The 22,145-nt window shown below is 45.4% G+C and overlaps 1 protein-coding gene across 3 annotated transcripts in view; it reads left to right on the top strand.

Moving 5' to 3' along the window:
* Window positions 1-22,145, top strand: part of LOC147718601 (uncharacterized) — a 408,142-nt gene that overhangs the window by 314,222 nt on the left and 71,775 nt on the right. Inside the window, exon 14 of one of the 3 annotated variants that reach the window (XM_086918562.1) lies at window positions 18,642-18,755. The exons of the other annotated variants lie outside the window; for them this stretch is intronic. Within the exon in view, the coding sequence (XP_086774688.1) occupies window positions 18,642-18,643 (2 nt within the window). The 3' untranslated portion in view covers window positions 18,644-18,755. Of the gene's footprint in view, window positions 1-18,641; window positions 18,756-22,145 lie in introns of those variants that run through there. 3 annotated transcript variants of the gene reach the window in all.

Here is a 22,145-nt window from a genome sequence, read left to right as displayed (position 1 = left end):
AGTGGGACGCTCAGGTACATCATCATTAATAGTATAAGAGAATGTCTAAGCTAAGGAAACCCTTTACTGAGCAATGGGGTGTTTACGTAGGCCTGCCCTCTTTTCCTTATAGAGGTGGACACTTTTAAATGTTGACCACACCGTGGTTGACATTCGAGAGTGTCGACCTCTATAAGGAAGAAAGGGCAGGCCTATGTAGGACTGTCCCAGGACAATTTTTTGGGAGGTTTAGGGTTTTTACACCTCATTGTAATATGACGGCTCGCCAAAGTAGGGTCTGGTCCATGAATTTAGTTGAGGCTCTGTTTGAGTGTAGGCAAGAGAAAAGCCCTAATTAAAGCTTCTTTAAGGAACTATTTAAACAACATCCAGTAACTTAGTGGAGTATGGTAATGATTCCAGTCCAATAAATACCTGGTTAGCAACCCACACGACCATTTTATGTGAGGGAGGTCTGCGTCTGGGGAGCGGCATCGGGGGCAAAGTGAGGGAGCGCCTCTGTAAATGTTGGAGAAAGGATGAGAGGTAAGATATGCTCTATTCAGAATATTCAATTGAATATATTTAAAGCGTGAGTTGCAAGACACCTTACGTGGGTATGACAGAATGCACTGCCATTCTGAATCGTGCAATGGGCAGCCTATGTCACCTTTGTATTTCTCTCGAAGAAAACGTCTGGTCTGACAGTAATGCTGGAGGTGTGTTTTGTGTAACTAACGGACGAGGTGTGTGCTGTCCCCTACAGTGTAAAGCGCTTGTATAACAGCATTGACGGGGTGTTCTGTGTCTCAGAACAGCAATGCCGATCTCAGCAATTGTTTAATTTGAGAGTAAGTGAGGAAGTAGCCGGGAGGGGCTGTGTAGTCTTTCCTAAGTATTTCAAACATTAGTAGTTAACCGGCAGAAAATAAATCAGAAATAGTGACAGTCCCTTTTGGCCCATGTCTCTAGATGAGATTGCGGTATGGTGCTGTTGAAATCTATTGAGCCCACAAGATGGATCCCATCGGAGAAGAGGAATCTATGTTCACAAAGTGCTTGTGAGCGTCTGAGGCAGTACAACACTATGGAGAATACTAGGAAGGGGAACTTAATTGAAAGTATCATAGTATATATCAAACCCGGACTTTGTTCCATTAAGAAGAGAGACTGGCCCCTCGGAAGGAATGACCCACTAATCAGTGAACCGACCATTGAAGTTGAGCTGCAAGATTATATTCTTCAAAATCTGGAAGTCTCAGGCCTCGCACTTTAGTTGGGAGTTTAAGGATAGCCAATGCCACTTGCCTGCGACCATTGTGTCAAATAAACTCAATTATTATTAGTATTGCATCCAACTCTTGAAAAAAGGATCAGGGCGATAATTGTCAGAATTCCACAAAATCCTGAAATAACAAGAAGCCAATCTGTAAATACGTCACTCACTGGACTTTGGGCTAGCCTAAAAAGAAGAAAAAAAGGATATAAGCATTAACTGAAAAGGGAAATCAGCACTTGGAGGACTACATTCAGAAATATTTGAAAAATTGATTTATTTGGCGGTCCCAATCTCCTGTATCATTGCCACTGTTTTTTGTCCCGAAGAAGGAAGGAGAGTTGAGGATATGTATAGATTATCGAGCCATCAACCTTATCATGGTAAAAACTGTTGCCCTCTGTCATTGATCTCAGATATACTAGACCAGGTTAAGGGAGCACAAGTGTATACTAAACTTGATCTGAAAGGAGCCTATCATCTTATCAGTATGAGAGGAGATTAATGGAAAACAGCCTTCAGAACAAAGTATGGGCTTTTTTTTAATATCAGGTAAAGCCGTACTACTTATGTAACTCCCCAGCTGCTTTCCATCACTTCATAAATGATGTCCTGGAGGATTACATTGACCAGTGTGCTATTGTCTATATCGATGATATATTGATATGTTCAGACTTTGAAGATGAGCATGAGAAGCATGTAAGAGGGGTACTACAGAAGCTGAAAGAGGATTGCTTGTATACAAAATTAGAAAAATATGCATTTAATGTGAAAACGGTGGAATTTCTAGGATTTGTTCTCTCCAGCAGGAGTCATGATAGATCAACACAAAATAAGAGCACTCACAGAACGGAAATCTCCAAGAACCGTTAAGGAAGCCTAGCGCTTCATGGGCTTTGCAAATTTCTATCCGAGATTTATCCAAGATTTCTCTAAAAAGTTAATTCTGATCACTCGTCTCCTGAAAAAGGGTTTTCCATTTGAGTGGCCTGAAGATGCAGAGGAAGGGTTTAAATCCCTTAAACAGGATTTTACCACCGCCCATTTACTGCTTCAAGTTGATCACAAGGAGCCATTCTTTGTTGAAACTGGTGCTTCAGAATTAGGAACTGGAGGAGTGTTGTAACAATGACAAAAGAAAACCGGGCAGCTGCATCCAGTGGCATATCGATCTAGGAAATTTACTCCAGCAGAGGTGAATTATACTATCACGGAAAAGGAATTGCTTGCAATCAAAGACACCTCCAATGAATGGAGGCGCTACCTCTTCGGGGAAAAAACACACGGTCACCGTGTATGCCAACCATCAGAAATTAAAGTTTTTAAAATCATCAAAAACTGACTGCCAGACAACACTGGTGGTCTTTGTATTTTGCTGACTATGATTTTGTCATTACTTATAGACGTGGAACAAAGAATGGTAAAGCAGATGCTCTGGCAAACAAACTGATTTTTTTTTCCATAATCAATTTTGTTGAAAGTTGCGGCAAAACACTGCATAGCACTATATAAGATTTGGTCAATGTAGAAGCATGGCATGACAGAAGTCTCAGATATCAGAAGCATAAAACAGTGCACCATCATACTGATAAACCATAATAAGCACACAATTTTCCCCATATTCCTTCATGTTTCTTCGGACAGCCACAGGCCTAAAAAATCGGCTTCTTCTGCTGTGCGCATCAGTCCACCCCGTACGCCAACCTCTCATCATCGCTGGCTGTTGTTGTTTCCAGACCCGGGCCAAGTCCCACTTGGCAACTAAACACGCTGTCCCCAGAGAGGCACGCTGAGCCCTAGGACCCCCCACCTCCTCCATAAGCCCCATCAACACAACACAGGCGTCAACTCCACGGGGCTAGTATGCCACCCACCTCCTCCCAAAAGGGTCTCCGCATCAGGCATTCCCAAGCAACATGAAATCAATCTGCCATGGGACGTGCACAGTGCGTGCACACCGCTCACGCATCAGAACGTACAGATTGTCAGCGCATCTGAATGAGGTATGTCACGTGCAGTCAGTTGAACTGTTCCACAAGCAGCCGCACCAAGATTGCCACCTCCTTAGGTGCCATGCAAGCCTCCCTCCAGTCATCCTCGTCCAGATCTCTCACCCAGGATGCCCACCTCCACCTAACCCTTTCAAGTCCGTCTGGGGCGTGGATTACAAAGGAGTGGTATACCACAGATGTGGCCCCTTTACCCAGCCGCCCCATAAGAACTTCGCCTCCAACAGATTGTATTCTGGTAGAGACTCACTCTGAAGTTTGTGAGCCAGCAAGGCATGGCACAGTTGAAGGTACCAATAGAACTGCAAGTTAGACAGGAAGTATTTCTCTTTTAATCCTGAAGAAGGGTCCCACCCCTGTAGACGTCTCCCATGTCTGAGATCCCAATGCAATCTCATGGCAGAAAACCATCCAACCTTGGAAGCTGCCCAAGCCATGTTCCATGCCAGAGAGGGATCCTCCCAGTGAGGCAACGGACACCCAGTAAGGTGGTGGGCTGCCCTCCAACAGCTATGGGATACCTGTGTGCATAAAGACACTGTACTCCGCAAACGTACCCCATAGAGGAGTTCACGCAAGACATCTGTACCCAGTGATTATATTTTCAACCGATATGCCGGATCATTTCATTCCCCAGTGAACCAGTCGTTATTGTGCAATGAGTGGAATGCCACCTTATGCCGACCTCCCCCAGCCCACACAAAGTTAGTAATTTTAGCGGTAACAGAACGAAACCATTTACGGGGAATGCCATCCGGGTAATTACCCAATACATAAAAATTTCGTATGAGACACCATTTTGAAAAGAGCTATACACCCCATGGGGTTAAATGACAACACGGGCCAATGGCCGAGATCTTGATCAAGGCCCCAGTCTAGTCCTTGTAAATTGAGGGCCCAGTCCATATCAGGGATGGGGGACCACATGCACCCCTAAGTATTTTAAGGAGTTATGCCAAGAAAGGATTTTTGGGATACCAGATCTGCCCTAGAGAATCACTCTTTACCTCTACTAAACAGGATTTGTCTTTATTAACCTGAAGCCCGGATGCCTCACCATACAGCCGAAGGATTGTCTGGCAGCGGGGCCCTGAATGCCCCGGATCTCTCAAAAACAGGAGCATGTCATCCGCATAGAGAGCCACGCGGTCTGCCAGACCTGTCCCCCATCTCCAGCCCAAGAACTGAGCATCAAAGCAGATCAGCCACGCCAGAGACTCTATCACTAACGCAAACACCAATGGGGACAGTGGGCACCCCTGGTGTGTGCCTCGCTCGAGGGGAAACGCAGGAGATACAACCCTGTTTACCCAGTCCTGAGCAGTCGGAGGGTGGTAGAAAAGCGGAACCATACGATGTAATTCTTCCCCTATGCCAGCCTGCCGAAGAACTCCCTCCATAAAGGCCTATGACACGATATAGTAGGCTTTCGTAAAATCAACTAACAAGAGGGCCAGAGTGCCATCGATTTCTGACGGCCAGAACAGTGCTACATGGACGCTCCTGATACAATGACATGTACTACGGTCCGATATTAATCCGCACTCATCCGGATGAACGAGATAAGGCAGAGCCCGGCCGAATCGCTCAGCTAGCACATTGCATAGATCTTGACGTTCGTGTTGATCAACGGAATAGGATAACTGGTCCCTAGGGAGACCTTCCTTGGGCATGATGATGATGGTAGCACACTCTAGCTCTGGTGGGAAGGACCCCTGCTCCAGTGTGGCGATATAGAGATTCAAAAGGGGGACATAGGATCTCACAAAAGCATTTGTAATACTCAATGGGGTAACCATCTGGGCTGGCTGTTTTCCGGGATTTCAGTCTGACACCGCTGCACTCACTTCCTCAAGCTTTAAGGTTTGGTCCAGTTCCTTGTCTAGGACACTGGGTATAGTCGGTAACGGTATATTATCCTAAAGGGGGTTAGTGACCACTGCTGGTAGCAAAAGCCAACCCCAGTATAACCCTCGATAAAAATCGGCAAAGGTCTGGGCAATTGCAGGAAGCTCCTCCTGGGGACGACCCAAGGACTCCCGAATCACCGGAATCACTTAGTCAGAAATCCCATGGGTGGCCAGCCAGTAGAAGAGTTTGCCTGATTAGTCCCCAGAAGCATTTATCCTCTGAGTAGAGGCCCTCCAGTAGTGTCTGGTCTCCTCCAAGGAAATCTGCTGCAGTTCAGTCCGGGTTATGGCCAGGCGGCAACGCTAGTGCTCAGTATCTCGATGGTGAGGAGCCACTTCCATTCGCATTATCTGGGTTTCCAAGCTGGTCAGGCAACCCAGACGTAGCGCCTCAGCCTGACGAATGTGACCTTTAATGCGGCCTCTCAAGGATGGCTTACTACCCGCCCGCAGCGTTGCTGCCGATGCTATCCAACCTTCATTGAGCTCAAAGAACTGACGCAGTTCATCTTCGACAAGGGTCTCACATGCAGCGCTCTGCAAGTGCCATGCACTGAATCTCCAAGCCAGTCACAAGACAGTGGGCTGAGTTCCCCATGAAAGTATCAATGGAGCGTGATCAGAAATTCCATGTGGAAGGATGCGCACCGCTTGAACTGAGAGAAGATCTGCAGCTGGTCGCCACATCGAGTCTATGCGGAATTCCGCTGCATGCGCTGCAGATTGGTGGGTGTAAGAAGTTGAGCAGGATGCCAGGAGCGTTAGGCATAGCACAGGCCCAGCGAATCTGTCCACAGAGGCAAGCAGACTGTTCAAGAACACGTGACGGTGTATGGGGCTGAGGAGGTGTCCAGGTCTGGATCCGGAAGAGCATTAAAGTCTCCTCCAATCATAGTGTGGCCCTGTGGGAGAGTCAGGATAAAGGATCTCAGAGACTGCAGGGAAGGCTGCGGCAAGGGCAGCAGAACATAACGGGATATGAAATTATAATGCCTCATTTCCCAATGCAAACGTAGCAGCTCTGTGCGTCCGTATGATGCACTGTAATAGCCATGGGAAGAGATTTGTGCAGCAGTATAGTGACTCCTCTAGAGCCACGCGTAAAACCTGAGTGATAAATCCTGTCATAGCCGAACCCAGGGCCGGACTGGCCATAGCGGGCACCGGGCGTTTCCCCTATAGGTCGGTAGGGTGGGGGCATGTTTTGGGCCCCTGGGGGGGCGTTTTTGTTAAGGGGGTCGGCAATATCGGCCCCCTGCAACAAAATCGGCTGAAATCTGCCCTCGCAGACTGCTCAGCTGCCCTCTCCCTCACCTCAGGGGGGCCAGGCTGAGCAGTTTGCCAGGGCCGGTTTCTGTTCCCAGTCAGGCCCAAAAAGAGGCACTTTGTTCCTAATAAATGGGTCTCCTGCAGAAGAGCGACTGTGGCCAGGGGCTTCTAATATATCTTAATATGGCAGAATACTTAATGCAGTCCAGGAGGCCATTCACATTCCAGGAGAGTTGAGTTATCAGAGGAGAGTCCATGATGCAGCCAAGGATATCAAGCTGTTTCCCTCCAACTGGATTAGACAGGAGACCCCAATGACCTGATGCCGCTATGAACCTGAGAAGGGAAAAACAGTGGTAAGAAAAAAGTCAGAAAGATAAACTAGGCTCAGAAGCCCAACAAAACTACCCTTCCTCCAACATCCTCCCCAACACTTCACCCCAGGAAGCATCTGTTGCCCTAACTAATTAGTCCAAGTTTTTTTTAACTAGGGGGAGTGATAAACCACAGCGGTCCATGGGCACCCATACAACAGGATCCAGTACCTGACACAGAATTATACCATATGAGAACGAATTTGCCCTCCGGTGCCCCACAAGAGAATCACCCAGGACAGAAGGAAAGGCAAACCGGCTAAATTGACAGCAGGTAAGTGATCCCGTGCGCTCGGTTGTACCCCTGCTTGGTGTTGCTCAAGGATAGGGGTCCGTTGCAGCAAAAAGCTTTCTTTCACCCACTGCCAGGCCTGCTCCGGTGTATTAAAGAAAGAGGCGCGAGACTGAAAGAATGCTTGAAGGCAGCCAGGAAACAAGAGCATATAGTGGAGGTCTAGTCCCCGGAGCTTCTGATTAACTTCAGCGAAGAAGCGCTGCTACACTGCCTTTGTGTTGTCCGGAAACACCAGAATCCTTGCATTGTCAAATCGTTGATTAGGATGGATGCGTTCCTCTTTGACTACCATGTCTCAGGCTTTAAAGTTTAGCAGCTCCAGGATCACAGTCCGCGGAGAGGCCTCTGGTGGGGGCCTTCAGCACCAAGGACCGATGTGCTCTTTTGATGACAAAGAAGGGGGACAGTTATTTTTCCAGCATCCACTGCTTGAACAAGTCCTCCAACACTCTGACTAGGCCCCTATGCTCCACGGACTCGGTGAGGTCAATAAGTCGAAAATTATTACGTGAGACCTATTTTCAGTGTCCTCTGCTCTCTCTGACGGAGGACACCGAGGCGGTCGGCTTGGACATCTGAGTCTTGAGGGCTGAGATTTCATCCTCGGCAGAGGAGACACGGTTTTCAACCTCCGTGGTCCTGGCCACCATATTACGCAGGTCCTGACGCAGTAGGGAGAGATCCACTTGTAGGCCATCTACTTTAGTTATCTACAGTGTCCCGGGAGTCCTATATGGCCTTAAGGACCACATCCAGGTCCGCAGCCCCTTGCCCCCCCAAGGCATGCATCGAATCAGTCGAGCCCTCTCCCTGCTCGTCGTCGTCGGGACTGTATACTGGTCCAGCTTAATTTCTGATGGCGTTTGCGGCGGCCCCTCCCCATCCTTCACAGTCTGGATCCGGTGAGGAAGATAAGTAGGAAGTAAGCTCCCCTCCAGGGGAAGGGCCCAAGGAGGCTCTGGGAAAAAGGCAAGGGCTCCAGACAGGAGGTTTCCAGAAAACACAATGCAAAGAAGAGAAGAAATGGCACCAGGGGTGAGGCAGGAACCAGACACCTGTAGTCCGTAAGCAGCGGTGGTATGCAGCTGTTGCCATCTCAATCCATCAGTCCATGCTCCCCCTCACCAGAGCCCCCCCAAAGCCCCAGGAGCAACATCTCAGTGACAGCCCACCTCCGCCTTGGTTGTATTCCTGGGGTTCTCACACAAATATCTAGCAGCTCTCACAGTTACTGCAGGCACTGGAGCAAGCAAGGAGCGACACAAGTGCAAGGCCCAGTGAGGACTCCCCAAAACCCAATAAGGTGAGGCAGGGAAAAAAAACCCAGCCCCACATGATCCAGGCGAGCGGAGGTTTATCCACCACTTCTTCAATAACTGGCAGTAACACGTCTCACTACCTGCCAGTGTCGGTTTCTGCCTCTTATGCCGTAGCTCACTGCCAGCTAGACCCACTCTCTGTCGAAGGCGGCGCAGGTCTGGTGGCCGAGTTCAGTAAGCCTGCCGCGCTGTACCCCCTCAGCTGGAGCCGGGAGAAAGCGGCAGAGGGGTGAAGAAGAGAAGGAGGAAGCTCAAGATCCTCCACCCAGGCAGGAAATGGGTGGCCTTCGCATGGGGCCTCCAGCGCCTTCCACTGCGCCACCACCTCTCCTCAGCACATCTTCACCAGTCGCTGTGGCAGTCAACTCCGCCATACCGGGAGGCAACCCGCCACGAATCACCAAATGGGTGTTATGAGCCCAAATGTACCCCAATATAGCCCTAGGTAGATACACAAACTTTTACCTACATTTGTCCTACCTTGCTTTACATAATGGTTCTGGTGCTGACCTTTTACCTGGTTATGTACCAAATAAACGTTGTGTGGTTTCCTTCGAAAACTAGTCTAATTTATTATGCATGTGGATTCTTAGTATCACAGCAGGACTACCATCTTCTGTATAATAACTCTGTACAAGAGTCATCGCTATCTTCATCCTTGAACGACAGGCCCACAGTACCATTCTAGGTAGACCCCCTGAGGGCACCTTTTGGGTATATAAGCGCACTTCTTCACTGGGCAAACCAGAGGAGAAGCTTTCATGCTGACACGAGAGACGCTGAGGTCCCTGCACGCAGACACTCCAGCACGCAGTGGTCTGACATCCCTTGCAGGGTGTCCAACTTGAGACCAAGACGGGGTCCTTGATTCTCTCCCATCAGGTAATGGGGTTGGCTCTTTCCTAGGGGTATTCTCGGCAATGCACCCACAGACATGCTAGGTACATTTAGGTATATTTAGTTAGGGTTTGCATCTTAGGAGTACTCATGATTACTGCCATGTATCTATATGCCTGCATATATTCACTGATTTAGCACCATGGTAGAATTCTACCTTTTATTTACTCTGTTAATGCTTTTACTCGTATATATCTGTCTCTCTAATGGCTGTTGCAGCACACGTATTTTATACTAGGATGATGCTGGTTCAATAAATGTTTATTTAAAGCGTTCCCTCCATTAATTCTGTATATCTCTCTGAGAACAAGTGGGCACCAGTGACTGAGCAAAAAGTACTTTACTGTTTCCACGTTCCCTGAGGGGTCAAGGTTGTTCGATAGTTGTCAGAAACTATTTGCTTCTTGGTAAGGTTGTGGGGCTTACAGTGGCACTGTGAGCTAGCTGGTCGACAGAGTAACATATCCTTTGGGGGTGTCTGGAATCAGTTTGAACACAATCCCTAAGTTTATTTTGTCTAAACCTCGTGGATCCTGTATAGATTTGTAGGAACTACACAACTTGGCGACCAACAATGGTTTGGTTCTTATTTAACGGTCAAATCTGAGTAGTTAAGTTGTGCTTCTCAAATACCTCTAATCACATTTACCCAGAGACGTCTGGGGTGGGAAGGGAAAAAATCAGCATCAGCGAAGTAGGTATATCCTATGTATTGGCTGTAGGTTTGTTCAAGCTTGAAGGATTTTAGTTCCCTACATTGTACATAAACCTTATCTCTTCTCTTAATACTTCCTTTCATAATGTCTCTAACCAGAGACACCAGTGCTAGTGGTACTAGTGGTGCTGGTATGGAGGATGTCGAACAGGAAGGTGCTCTGAACATTTCAGAAAACTGCCGAAATGCTGTTACTTTAAAATTAGCAGAATATGGAGTTTCAGCATTAGGTGAGACTGTTACCTTCATGATTGAGGCACAGAAGAGAGGTTTTCTATTCTTCGGTTAAGTTTCCACATGCAGATGTATTTATTTTATTTATTTTTAAGGTTTTATACAGCCCGAACATGACCTGCGGTATCAGAGCGCGTCACAGGGGGAGACATAGGGCAAAGTACAATATATACCATTCTTGTCTCCTGATATAGTTACAAAAGTGTATGCATAAAGACATAAAAAAACAAAAACAGTATTGGCCACCATCTGTTATGCGGGTCACTTTGTTGTTCATGTAAGTTTTCTCATGAGTAGAGACTTTTCTTCTTTCTTGAAAGAGGCAGTAGATGGATTCAGCCTGGTTTCTGGGGGCAACACGTTCCAGATACTTGGGGCGATTCTAGAGAGGGCTCCTTGTATCTTTTCTTTTTGGAAAATCTTGGTGGTTTCAGAAGAAGAGTGCTGGAGCTCCTGTAAGATCTATCACCACCGAGAGCACCAATTTCTGGGCAAGATATCTTGGGGTCTTGTAGTGAAGGGCTTTGTGAGTCATGCAAACGTTTTAGTTGAATTCTTGCTTCAAATGGGAGCCAATTGAGCTCTCTAAGGTCAGGGGAAATATGCCAGTTTCTTTTTGAACCCATGATAGGGCTGGCAGCCGAATTGAGGGAGGCTCTTAGAGGGGCCGTTGTAGACCTGGGAAGTCCGCAAAGAGTTGTACTCCCATAACCTAGTCTGGGGATTACTAGAGTGTGTACTGTCAATTTGAAGTCATTAGAGGGAAGGAAGGGTTTTAATTGTCTCAGAATGTTCATTGGTATGTTTGCTCCTTTTGTTGCAGCACTGATATGTTTATGCATGTTTAGATTCCTGTTGAGTGTTATTCCAAGCGATCTGGCTGGGTCTATAACTTGAGGCTGGCAGTTGAGTGCTGTAAGTTGTTTAAGCCATTCCTCTATGATGGATGTTTGATTGTGAGGAACGATTAAGAGGAATTCAGTCTTGAGGGTGTTTAGTTTAAGGCGATTTTCAGCAAGCCAGACCTGTTTTTTTGTAGATTTAAGTTAAGAGATCAGATGTCCTCTGGAGAAGAGACCTTTAGGTACAATTGTGTATCGTCCGCGGACATGTGATAATAAATGTTGGAGGAACTAAGAATTTCGGTAAGAGGTTCCATAAATAGGTTAAAAAGAGTGGGTGAAAGGGAGTAACCTTGCAGAACTCCTAACGTGACTGGGATGGACTTAGATCGAGATTGATTGACCATGAATCTTTGGGATCTGTTATGGAGAAAAGAAGTGAACCAATTTAGGACAGAACTTGATAGGCTCATTCTATATCTCAGGAGGTCTAGTAGATTGTCGTGTTTGATGGTGTCGAATGCGATAGGTCAAGCTGGTATAAAAGGCAAGCTTAGTTATGGTCTTGGATTTTTAGCGCATCATCCACTAAGTGCGTTGTTGTGAACATATCTAGGACCCTAATTAAATATTCCCGATTTATGCCCTTATGTGGTTATAACAAATCATATCCTTATAAAGGCATAAGAATCATATCCATATTTAGTAATAGCCAATGCCGTCCAAATACGGCAAGGCTACTTCCTTAGACTCCTAGAAAGTACGAGTTCTTTAAACAAAACAAACCTCCAGCAACCTGGGAATTCCCCATGCTTTTGTTTTGATTTGTCCTAGAACTCCTGCGAGTCCTGAAAGAACTGCCAGTTCTTCGTGAGATCTTTTATTGACGTCTTATGTCCAACCTTACGTCAAACACGGCACCTTCCAGGTATAAATATACCAGCGTTTGCCTTAAGCAACACACAGTGGTTTGGAGCAGAGCGGCTATCTACTTATCCGAAGCCCAGCTGATGCGAGTGCCGAAGGAAGCCGTCCCTCCCATTTGACGCACTGAGAAAGACGCTGTCTTTTTCTCCTGCCGAGAAAATCCAGCTCAAGTGTTTCCAGTTACCCTTGTGGGTTACTGGGAGATCGAGTCCTGAGAACGAGATACAAGACCTCCTTCATTCTAAAACCAAGGTACGGAGCTGATTAGACCCTTTGAGAATTCTTGAGTCAGATTCTTGGCAAAACTTACTTAACTTAAACTGCAACTCCCTTATTCCTTCCCACGTACTAGGCTTAGGTTAGGTACACTGGGGTAGGCATATTTAGAAGCACCAGTTGAGTAAGTTTAGTCAACTTTTATCATTGTATGTAATTGTGTATATTTTATCCGTTTTAAGTATCATATGGCTCAGAAACCATATCAATGCTTTTACAGTATTATCTTATAATACTCCTTTTACTGTACGCACTTTACTTTATAACAAGTATTGCAATTGGGGCAATTTATTTCTCTTGCATGAGAAAGAAGACTGCTCAATAAATAACACCTTTTATTGAAAACACCTATCTCTCTATTTCTCTGCACTCTGGTGAAACTAAGTATGCACAATTGACTGAGTGAAATAGCTATCTATTGTTTTCACACGACTCTGGAGATATACTCCTTATTCTGGGGGAGCAAAGTTGTCATGTTTATGCGGTTGTCAGAAACCAATCCCTTCTTGTCTAATCAGGGAAGTTAACTCCTCCCTGTTCATTCGAGAACGTTTCTAGTGACCTCTGAGTTAGCTGGCATACCTAATTAAGTCTAACATATTCAGTAGAGACCTAGTCGACCTCAGTCCTACGTCTAAACTGCAGTTTATGTTATTTCAATGCGCAGAGCCTATTGGGAATATAGGAACTACACTACATGGCGCCCAACGTTTGGTAAGGCGATAATCTAACGCAAGATACTAGAGTAACTCAGTCGTACTTTTTCACACAGACCCCTTTTTCCCATAAAAACTCCAATAGACGTCTGGAGTGGGTGAAAGGTTAATATCCGTTGAAACTTAGTAGGGAGAGATTCCTATGTATTAGTTTACGGTATAGTCCACGTTGAAGGATACAGTGTTCCAAAATATTGTGCACCTAATCTTTGTTTCCTCAAAACTTGCTCTGCAAGAAACCTTCTTTAAACAATGTCAAATCACGGCGACAACAACGAAACCGGTGGAGCCGCAGTAGATGCAAATCAACCGGGTGCAGACCTTACAGGGTTTAATGAAGATAACGACCCAGATGCAATACTCCTCCTGATCAATATAAGATAACTATAAAACTTATAGAAAATGGAGTAACATCAAGAGGTGGTACAGTCGTATTTGTGGTAGAGGCACATGAATTTCGGCAGACAGAGGTATTCTATTCCTGGATAAATTTTCCAGCAGCACATGCTCTAACACATGAGTTCCACTACTACAAAATAGCGGAAGCTCCAGCAGAATACTCTCCTTTCGAGAAAGTTGAAATTCCACTTACATACCAAGAGCACCTGCTCTTGTTTAATGGTGCCCTAAAACATCAAAATAACATTACCAGGCTCGGTCTACTAGGAAGACCAGGAGCCACATGGCCGGTTCTAGCCAGCTACACACCACATCCCGACATTGAAAAAATGTCAAGCAAAGAACTCTTAGTTAAAATAAAAGAACTAACAAAAGCATATAGAGATTTAGTTCAATTTACATTAGACGATACAACATACCGAGTAAAACCCCAACTAATTGAAAATCCTGAAAAGACTTTCATTAAAAATAATCTCAATTCTCAAAAGAAGAAGTGGGAGGGTAATAAACAAACCACTCCCAGAGAAAAACAGTTTCACTCCAGAGGAAGGTCTCGCCAACGAAGAAATAGATCTCCAGAAGGAGGGGGCAAGTATCCACAACGGGAGCCCTCTGAAAAAAGATACAACCTTAGAAATAGGGACAATTTGAAAAAACCTGACAGATATCAAGATATTGATACACGTCACTCTCGATCTTTTCAGACTTCATCAAAGAAATCGGAAAGAAGAGGACGGTCAGAACATAAATCAGAGCACGCCAAGTCCAAAGACAAGGAACCTGCTCCTCAAAGTAAAAAATTACAGTTTCCCAGAAAGAAGGTAGCCAGTATTAAAATAAAACATGCAGAGAATCCTGAGGACACAACTGAAAAACGGAGAGTGGGCCCAGACAATGCTAGACAGCGCAGCGGAAGTGAGCATAGCTCGCAAGATCCTGATGAATCTTCTGGAGACAGTGGACACGAATGAATACATTCAAGTGGAAACTGCAGACACCCGAGTGAGCGTGCCCCATAAACTATACAAAATAACATTACGTATAGAGGGAGATAAAACTAGGAAAATAAGAGGTCTCTTTTGGGAGAATCTATCTAAAGGCTATGATATCCTTCTAGCAGAGAAAGACTGGCCACCAGAGTTTGTCAGGGAGTGCCCACATGGCGTAGAAATGATTATGCCTGCCTTCTCAAATCATATTCCAATTCATAAAAAATACACTCTTGCTAGAAAATGGGCAGTTGCCCAAGCCCCTGCATTATATAAAAATCATGTAGGATGGGATGAGGATTTTATGGCATGACACGGAGGCCAACATTATGCAAATTCTCCTTTATTGCCACAGCTCAGCAGTAACAATGAAGAGAACATAGAACTTGTGAACATTCTAGAAAAGGTATATAGCTCATGAACACACAGCCATCATCCTTCTTTGTTGCTGCTGCTCATACAGATAAGTACCTCCCTTCACTCGTGCTTACTGATTTGTGTGCCTGTTTGTTTTTAAGCACTTATGCGACGTGTTTGGGTCCACTTGACCCTATCGTGCGCCCTTTTATTAATATTTTATTATTGTGATGCTTATTGTCATGCTTATTATGCTTTTTATGTATATTCTGTTGTTTGTATGTGCGCGTTGTGTTATCTAGCCTCAATTTAATTTGGGAAGACATACCACGGCCTTCTCAGCTGCTGTTCTTCCTCCGGGACATGTTAATTGCACGTTTCATGCCCCTTTCTTTAATCGCGTCTTTTGAAACACGAGCGCGCTTTAACTGTTATTGAGCCACATTTACAATACGGGCCCGGCGCACGGCCCGTCTCACCTTCCTTTGAGACTCCACGGGACTCCGATATGCTTACCTCACCCTCCGGCCTAAAATCCAATCTTCTCCCCTCCGCAGCGCCTTCCCGATCGCGCTGCGGAGGGGACGGCCTCAGAGGAAAGGCCCTTAGCAACCGCACGCACGCAGCGTGCGCTGTTTAGCAAACTACCGGCAAGTGACAGTTATTATTCTGAATGACTGACGATCGTGTGTTCAACGTAGGATATTTTTATTCGGTCTTTTTTGGTTGGCTAACTACAACGCTATGCTTAATAAATCCAATAACATCGATCTGCTGAGCAGAGATTGGTTAACATCGATATGCTGTTTAGACACAAAAAAAGGGAGAGAGCCTCAATTAAGCCAGGGTCGAATTAAGGTAGGATTAAGACATAAATTGAGTCATTCTAACCCTGAATTGACTCAATACTACACGATATTATATTAAAGGGATACTGTTGAACAGTGCTCCTGTCTTATCATGTCTTCTAGCCCTGACCCCACACTTGAAGGCAAACTAGAACTAATGGTTTCTAAAGCCATGGAGAAAGCCATGACCTCTTTTAATGAGAATATTAATAAAAAATGTAATGACACCATCAACAAATATTTTGAGATGCTTACAAGAGCATGGCCCTCTACTAGTAGTGCTACCACTCACCCCTTAAGCCATAAGGAAGGGGCAGTTAAGGCCCCAATGAAAAGCGCTGCGGGGGATCAAGCTATCGTGTCCGCAAAAAAACACAAGGTGTCATCTAAAACGGCTCTATCTCGCCATCAGGGCGGAGACCAGAACGGCGCCTCGGGCACCACAGCAGGACAAGAATTGAGTCCAGATTCACCTATACGTATTGATAGCGACGAAGGGAACGATGCAGAAATGACGCCTATCTGACCAACCCTATTTGGCCCCCTCACAGGAAGTTCCTACAATTCACTTGGGAGGGAAAACTCTGGGAGTTTTCCAGCCTCCCTTTCGGCCTGTCCTCAGCGCCTTGGTGTTTCACCAAAGTGCTATGCCCAGTGGTGGCTTGGTTAAGGGAACGGGGTGCGAGGCTCATAATATACCTGGACGGCACCCTCATCATGGCTCAGACCAAGACGACCATTTCTCGTCACACAGATCTTACCATCCGGCTCCTAGAATATCTGGGATTTGTCATAAATACAAAGAAGTCTTGCATTGTTCCTTCACAGGAGACCCAGTTCATGGGTTTCATGGTAAACACGCTATCAGGAGAGTTAAAATTACCAAAGGAAAAGATAAAGAAACTCAGGATAGAGTTAAAAAAGATTCTCTCTCTAGATTCATTTCCCTTACGACTTTTAGCGAGAATCCTGGGTCTCCTTTCTTCGACCATTCAAGCGATCTTCCCCGGCCCTCTTCATTACAGGGCTCTTCAAAGCGAAGTCTTTGAAGGCGTCACAATCCTATACTCAGATGACCAACCTGGACGTAGAGTCGAGGGAAGAACTTTCTTGGTGGCTGAAGAATGCGGAAGCATGGAATGGCAAAGTGATCTTCGGCGAATCCCCTGACATGATAATGGAGTCGGATGCGAGGCTAGAAGGTTGGGGGGCAGCTGGTGCCAACCTGTCGACAGGGGGGCGGTGGACACGCGAGGAGAAGAGCCTGCACATCAACTGTCTGGAACTTTTAGCTGGTTCCTTTGCAATTCGAAGCTTTACACAAGAAACTATGAAATGTTCTATAATGCTTCGCATGGACAATGTCGCTGCAATGAGGTACGTGAACAAACTAGAAGGGCCGCATTCGAAGGGTCTGACAGAAATAGCGAAGTTTTTCTGGGACTATTGCCTGAACAAGGGACTGTCAGTCACGGCAGAACACATCCCTGGTTTGAACAATGGTGTGGCAGACTGGTTCTCCAGAAATTTCAGGGATTCCAGCAATTGGAAACTGAACAGAAAGATTTTTTTGAGCATTCAAGATCAATGGGGCCACTTCGGCACAGACCTCTTTGCAGACAGGCTGAACACCCAGTTAACGAATTATTTCAGCTGGAGGCCGGACCCTCAGGCATCTGGAGTGGCTGCCTTCCTCCAGAATTGGCAAAACTTAAAACCATATGCCTTCCCGCCATTTGTAATGCTCCCGCGCCTCCTCTTACATGCTCGCAGATACCTTCAGAGTATGATAGTGGTAGCCCAATACTAATCCCGTCTTTCAACCGTCTTCTCCTGGGCCCTAAGGGTGAATCTCACCCCCTCCTAGAGCAAGGAATCTTGGTAATGACGGCCTGGAAGATTTCAGGCGACAATGGCAAATGCCTGGCCTTTCGCACAATGCTTTCCGACTCATATCTGAATCCTGGGCTCCCGGGACAAGGAAGGCATATCGATAGGCATGGAACAAATGGGTTCGCTGGTGTCTTGAACGACATCATGATCCCGTTTCAGTTGATTTAGTTCAAGTGGTTAATTTCCTTTCAGAGCTTTTCGCTTCTGGCATCAGTTATAGAACCGTTAATGTTTATAGGTCAACGATAGCTGCGGGCCATTCCTTAGTCGATGGTGTTTCTGTTGGTCAAAGTCTCTTGACCAAAAAAATTATGAGAAGCATGCGTGTTCTCAACCCTCCAACTCCTAAATATTCAGCCTTGTGGGACGTGAGAAACCTATTGTAGCTTATCTCTTCATGAGGAGAGAATGATGTCCTTTCCCTCAAACGTATTTCTTCTAAAATTACTGTTTTGCTTTGTTTAGTCTCCTTCAGGCGAACTTCGGATGTTAAAGCATTAGACGTTTCGAACAGGGCCTTTCAACCTGAGGGAGTTTGTTTTTATCTTAAGAAAAGGACTAAAACTATGTCTTCTTTCTTCTATCCTTTCTTTCCTGAGAATGAAAGATTGTGTGTTGTTAAATGTATTAAAGAATATGAAAGAAGGACTGTCAACTTGAGAGGCTCTGAGACACAACTCCTGATCTCCCGTAGATCTCCTTAAAAACCAGTTTCCTCTCCTACTCTCGCAAAGATGGGTGAAAGAAGTGATGAGTGAATGTGGTGTTGACATTTCGATATTTGGTGCACACTCTCTTAGAGGTGCTTCTGCTTCTAAAACTTTTATGCTTGGTGGAGGGCTCCAAGATATTTTAAGAGCCGCAGATTGGTCTAATGAAACTATGTTAAAAAAATGTTATTTTAGACCTATTAATAATGTGATTGATAATGTTCTCAATTCACTTTGAACTTGCATAATGTTGGCCTCCGTGTCATGCCATAAAATTTTGATTTTTCAGAGCCTGCTGGGCAGAAAATCTGGATTTTATTAAAGACACGGAGGCTAATATTATCCCTCCACTATTCGCCCCTCCCTTTGGGTTATATTTTTAACATCCATATTACTTCTTCTTTCAGAATAAGGAATTTCGTCTCCTGATTTACGAAGATAAAGATGTTACGTTTGGCGTCTCTCTTCAAGTTGGAATTTTACTTGATCTTATCCTTTTATTTCGCAGCATTGGAAAAAGAAGGATGATGGCTGTGTGTTCATGAGCTGTATACCTTTTCTAGAATGTTCACAAGTTCTATGTTCTCTTCATTGTTACTGCTGAGCTGTGGCAATAAAGGAGAATTTGCATAATATTAGCCTCCGTGTCTTTAATAAAATCCAGATTTTCTGCCCAGCAGGCTGTGAAAAATCTAAATTCTCCTCACCATAAAATCCAGTTAAAAAATCAACCTACTGCACAGAGGCAGTATCCTGTTAAGCAAGAAGCTAAAAAACAAGTAAAAGACATTTTAGATCAACTTGAATATCAGGGGGTGATTGAAACATGCACCTCACAAGTGAACAATCCTTTGTTTCCTGTCTCCAAGCCAGACGATTCATATCGTCTAGTTTTGGACTACAGACACCTAAACTCCTGCTGTAAAACATTTGCAGTACAAAACTCACACAGTGCAGCACTAATGAATAACATTGTGCGCAAGAAATATAAAACGACATTAGATATTTCAAATGGTTTCTTCTGTCAAAACAAGCACCTGAAAGCAGTTATTTGACCGCTTTCTCCAGCATGGGGACCCCAAAACAATGTTGTCGTCTCCCACAGGGATTCAAGAATAGCCCAGGATTATTTTCAGCCAGGGTAACAGAGTTACTACAAATTTATGATGATGAGGCATTATCTTATGTCTATGACATCTATCTTACAGACGATGACCTGGAGACTCACTTGAAAAGAGTGAACACCATAATACTTGGGTTCGCATCTGAAGGGTACAAATTTTACTTTAAAAAATCACGAATTGCCCATCTAACTGTCCTATTTTTAGGATATGAATTATCAAGTGAAGGCTTGGCTTGAACTATTCAGCCCCACTACCCTGATTCTTGGTACGGGTCTTCATAAAGCGACTCAATTAATGTACTCAGAGGGAAGAAAACGTGACCTCTGCTTTAGAAAAGTATAATCCATGGATGAATCTTCCGCGGACTGCGCCTCCCCGCCATTAATATCTACTCGATCACAGAACACAGAGTGGCGTGAACGTGCTGGCAGCCAGATGTTATCGGCACAGGCCCTCGTTCTAAAGTCCCAGGTGAAACCCGAGTGGTTGATGAGACTAGCTAAGCAGTTGTAACTTTGACCCGCTTGCATTAAACCTGCCTAATCAATTTAAACTTAGTATAAATGCTGTTTTCCCCAGTCCCTCATGACTTCAGCGGTGAGAAGAAGCTGAATAAGCCTAAACATTTTTAACAGCAATCTTGTCTTACAACACCACTGGGACTTGCCTTGTACTGGGGGCTTTATGAAACCATATGGACATACTGAAAGAATTAAAATCCTGTGAGAAAGGAAAACTGATGGTGGCAGTCTGATGTGATAGTCATTTTCGGTGTCAACGCAAGCACCCTTGAAAATTCGACTAGCACTGCAGAAGTTGTATGCAAAACCTGTATTTGTCTCACAATGAAAAATAATCTGTTACGTTGACTGGCACATGCCTCCATGATGCCAGCTCCCATATTTCACTACATCCCTCAGCCAACTCCGAATATTATCTTTCACATGGAGAATGTCTCGATTATAGGTATTCTATAACACCTCCCAAGACAACATGCGGACAACTTGTTAAGTGCAAAGAAAAGGGTGTTGAAAGAACTCACCCGCTCCAAATATTACCAAAAAGAAGTATGAAATATTTACGTGTTTTAAGGGCGACTATATCACTGCACTGGTGAAGTAGGTAGACCGCAGGCGCAAACGGAGACAAATATTGTGTACAGAAAAGTGCTAGTCGTCTGCCATGGAGGGAACGATGATCATCGGTGTACACACAGAAACCCCTTTGCCAGCAACTTATTTAGAAGGTTTTAACGAGAATAAACAACATAAGAACATTAAGGATTTCAATATATCAAAAGCAATACTCTGGAGGAATGTACGTCAGTACAATGCCATCATTTTGATTGCGATACTTTACAACGCGGTCTTCACAACGCAAATCATTACAACGACTTGCGTTGGAGGGTGCTGGATTGAGGATTAATTTAATTTCCTATTCCAACTCCAGCCCACGTAACAGTAGGGAAGGTGTTGGAATAGAAAATCAAACTATTCCTTAACCAAGAGCGCCATCCAGCGCAAGTCGTAGTAATGACTTGCGTTGTAATGGCTGCGTCATAAAGGACGTGTGGTGTGAACACCGCGTTGTAAAGGATGTTTCCCACGCTGAAGGGGTGCTAATATTACAACATAAAGTATATATACATGCTCCTTTGTGCAGGAGCAGTGATATGTGTGGAGAAGTGTGGCTCACTGGTTAGAGGAGGCAGACCTGGAAGCAGAGGTCAGCCTGGGACCAGGGTTCAATTCCCGGCTCGGCGGGGTCTTGAGTCCTAAAAAATGTCCATGGACTCGACAATTCTCGCTCCGGTGCCTACTCGATTCACGGGTTCACACTCTGCGACTCTGGGCAATAGCTTGCTTAATCTCCACAACGGCCCCTCGCGGCGGGATGCCTGGCTTTCACCTTGTGGAAACCCTGCCGGGGTTATCTCACAGGGGAATACCAGGATGGGTTCCCTAAGCAAGCGCTTAGAAACCGCTTGGTGATTTGCGCTATATAAATTTCTGTACATTTACATTTACATTCACATTTACATTTACATATGGAGGCCAGAGCAAGCAGACAGCAGAATTAACTTTTCCACACTTTACCGGCCACTTTTGTTGATGTCACATTCGGATGATTGGGCGGGTATTTCTGAGAAACCAGAATGGCGCACCAGGCAGGCGGAAAGGCTGGGAGTGAGGTGGAATCTGAGCATGGGAGCCCTCGAGAGTGCATGAACGCGATAGAGCCAAGTATGTGTGTATGGGAGAGAGATAAAAATCTAGTATCCAATTTCATTGCCTTACTCGAAGATGAGCTGAAACACCGCCCAGTATTCTGCGTCTGTGGTGCAAGCAGAGTACACGAGCCCTTCGGGACCTCCACATCCAGTGCCCACCCTGAGCTCAACATTTACCCGGAGCCGCAACTAGGTCTTTTGAAAGCGAGCAGTTATGAGTGCCAAACCCATGGCTGCTAGAGCTTAAACTAGAACCAAGGGACGGGCCGGGAACAATGTGCCTCTGTGCGCCTTCTCTTATGTCGAGGAAGTCCTTTTTATGGAGCCAGCAAGGTCTCTTAGTGGCGTTGAGCAGGTTTGATGATGTGGGCCAGGCACCTTCGACCTGATACCTACCTGCCTGGGGGCCCTGTGGGGGCAGGCGGTTTATGGGCAGCGGAAAAGTTTACTTTGAATACGTGTCCACTGTGGTTGGAGAGGTGCTGAAAGTTGATTGGACTTCAGGAGCAAGGAGCTTGGAAATTCAGAGTGAAGTCTGGCAGAAATACAAAGGCAGC

The sequence above is a fragment of the Lissotriton vulgaris genome, chromosome 4_1, assembly GCF_964263255.1.
Source record: "Lissotriton vulgaris chromosome 4_1, aLisVul1.2, whole genome shotgun sequence".
Classification (NCBI taxonomy): domain Eukaryota; kingdom Metazoa; phylum Chordata; class Amphibia; order Caudata; family Salamandridae; genus Lissotriton; species Lissotriton vulgaris.
Note: the sequence above shows the minus strand (reverse complement) of the source record. Positions and strands in the feature narration are given on the sequence as shown.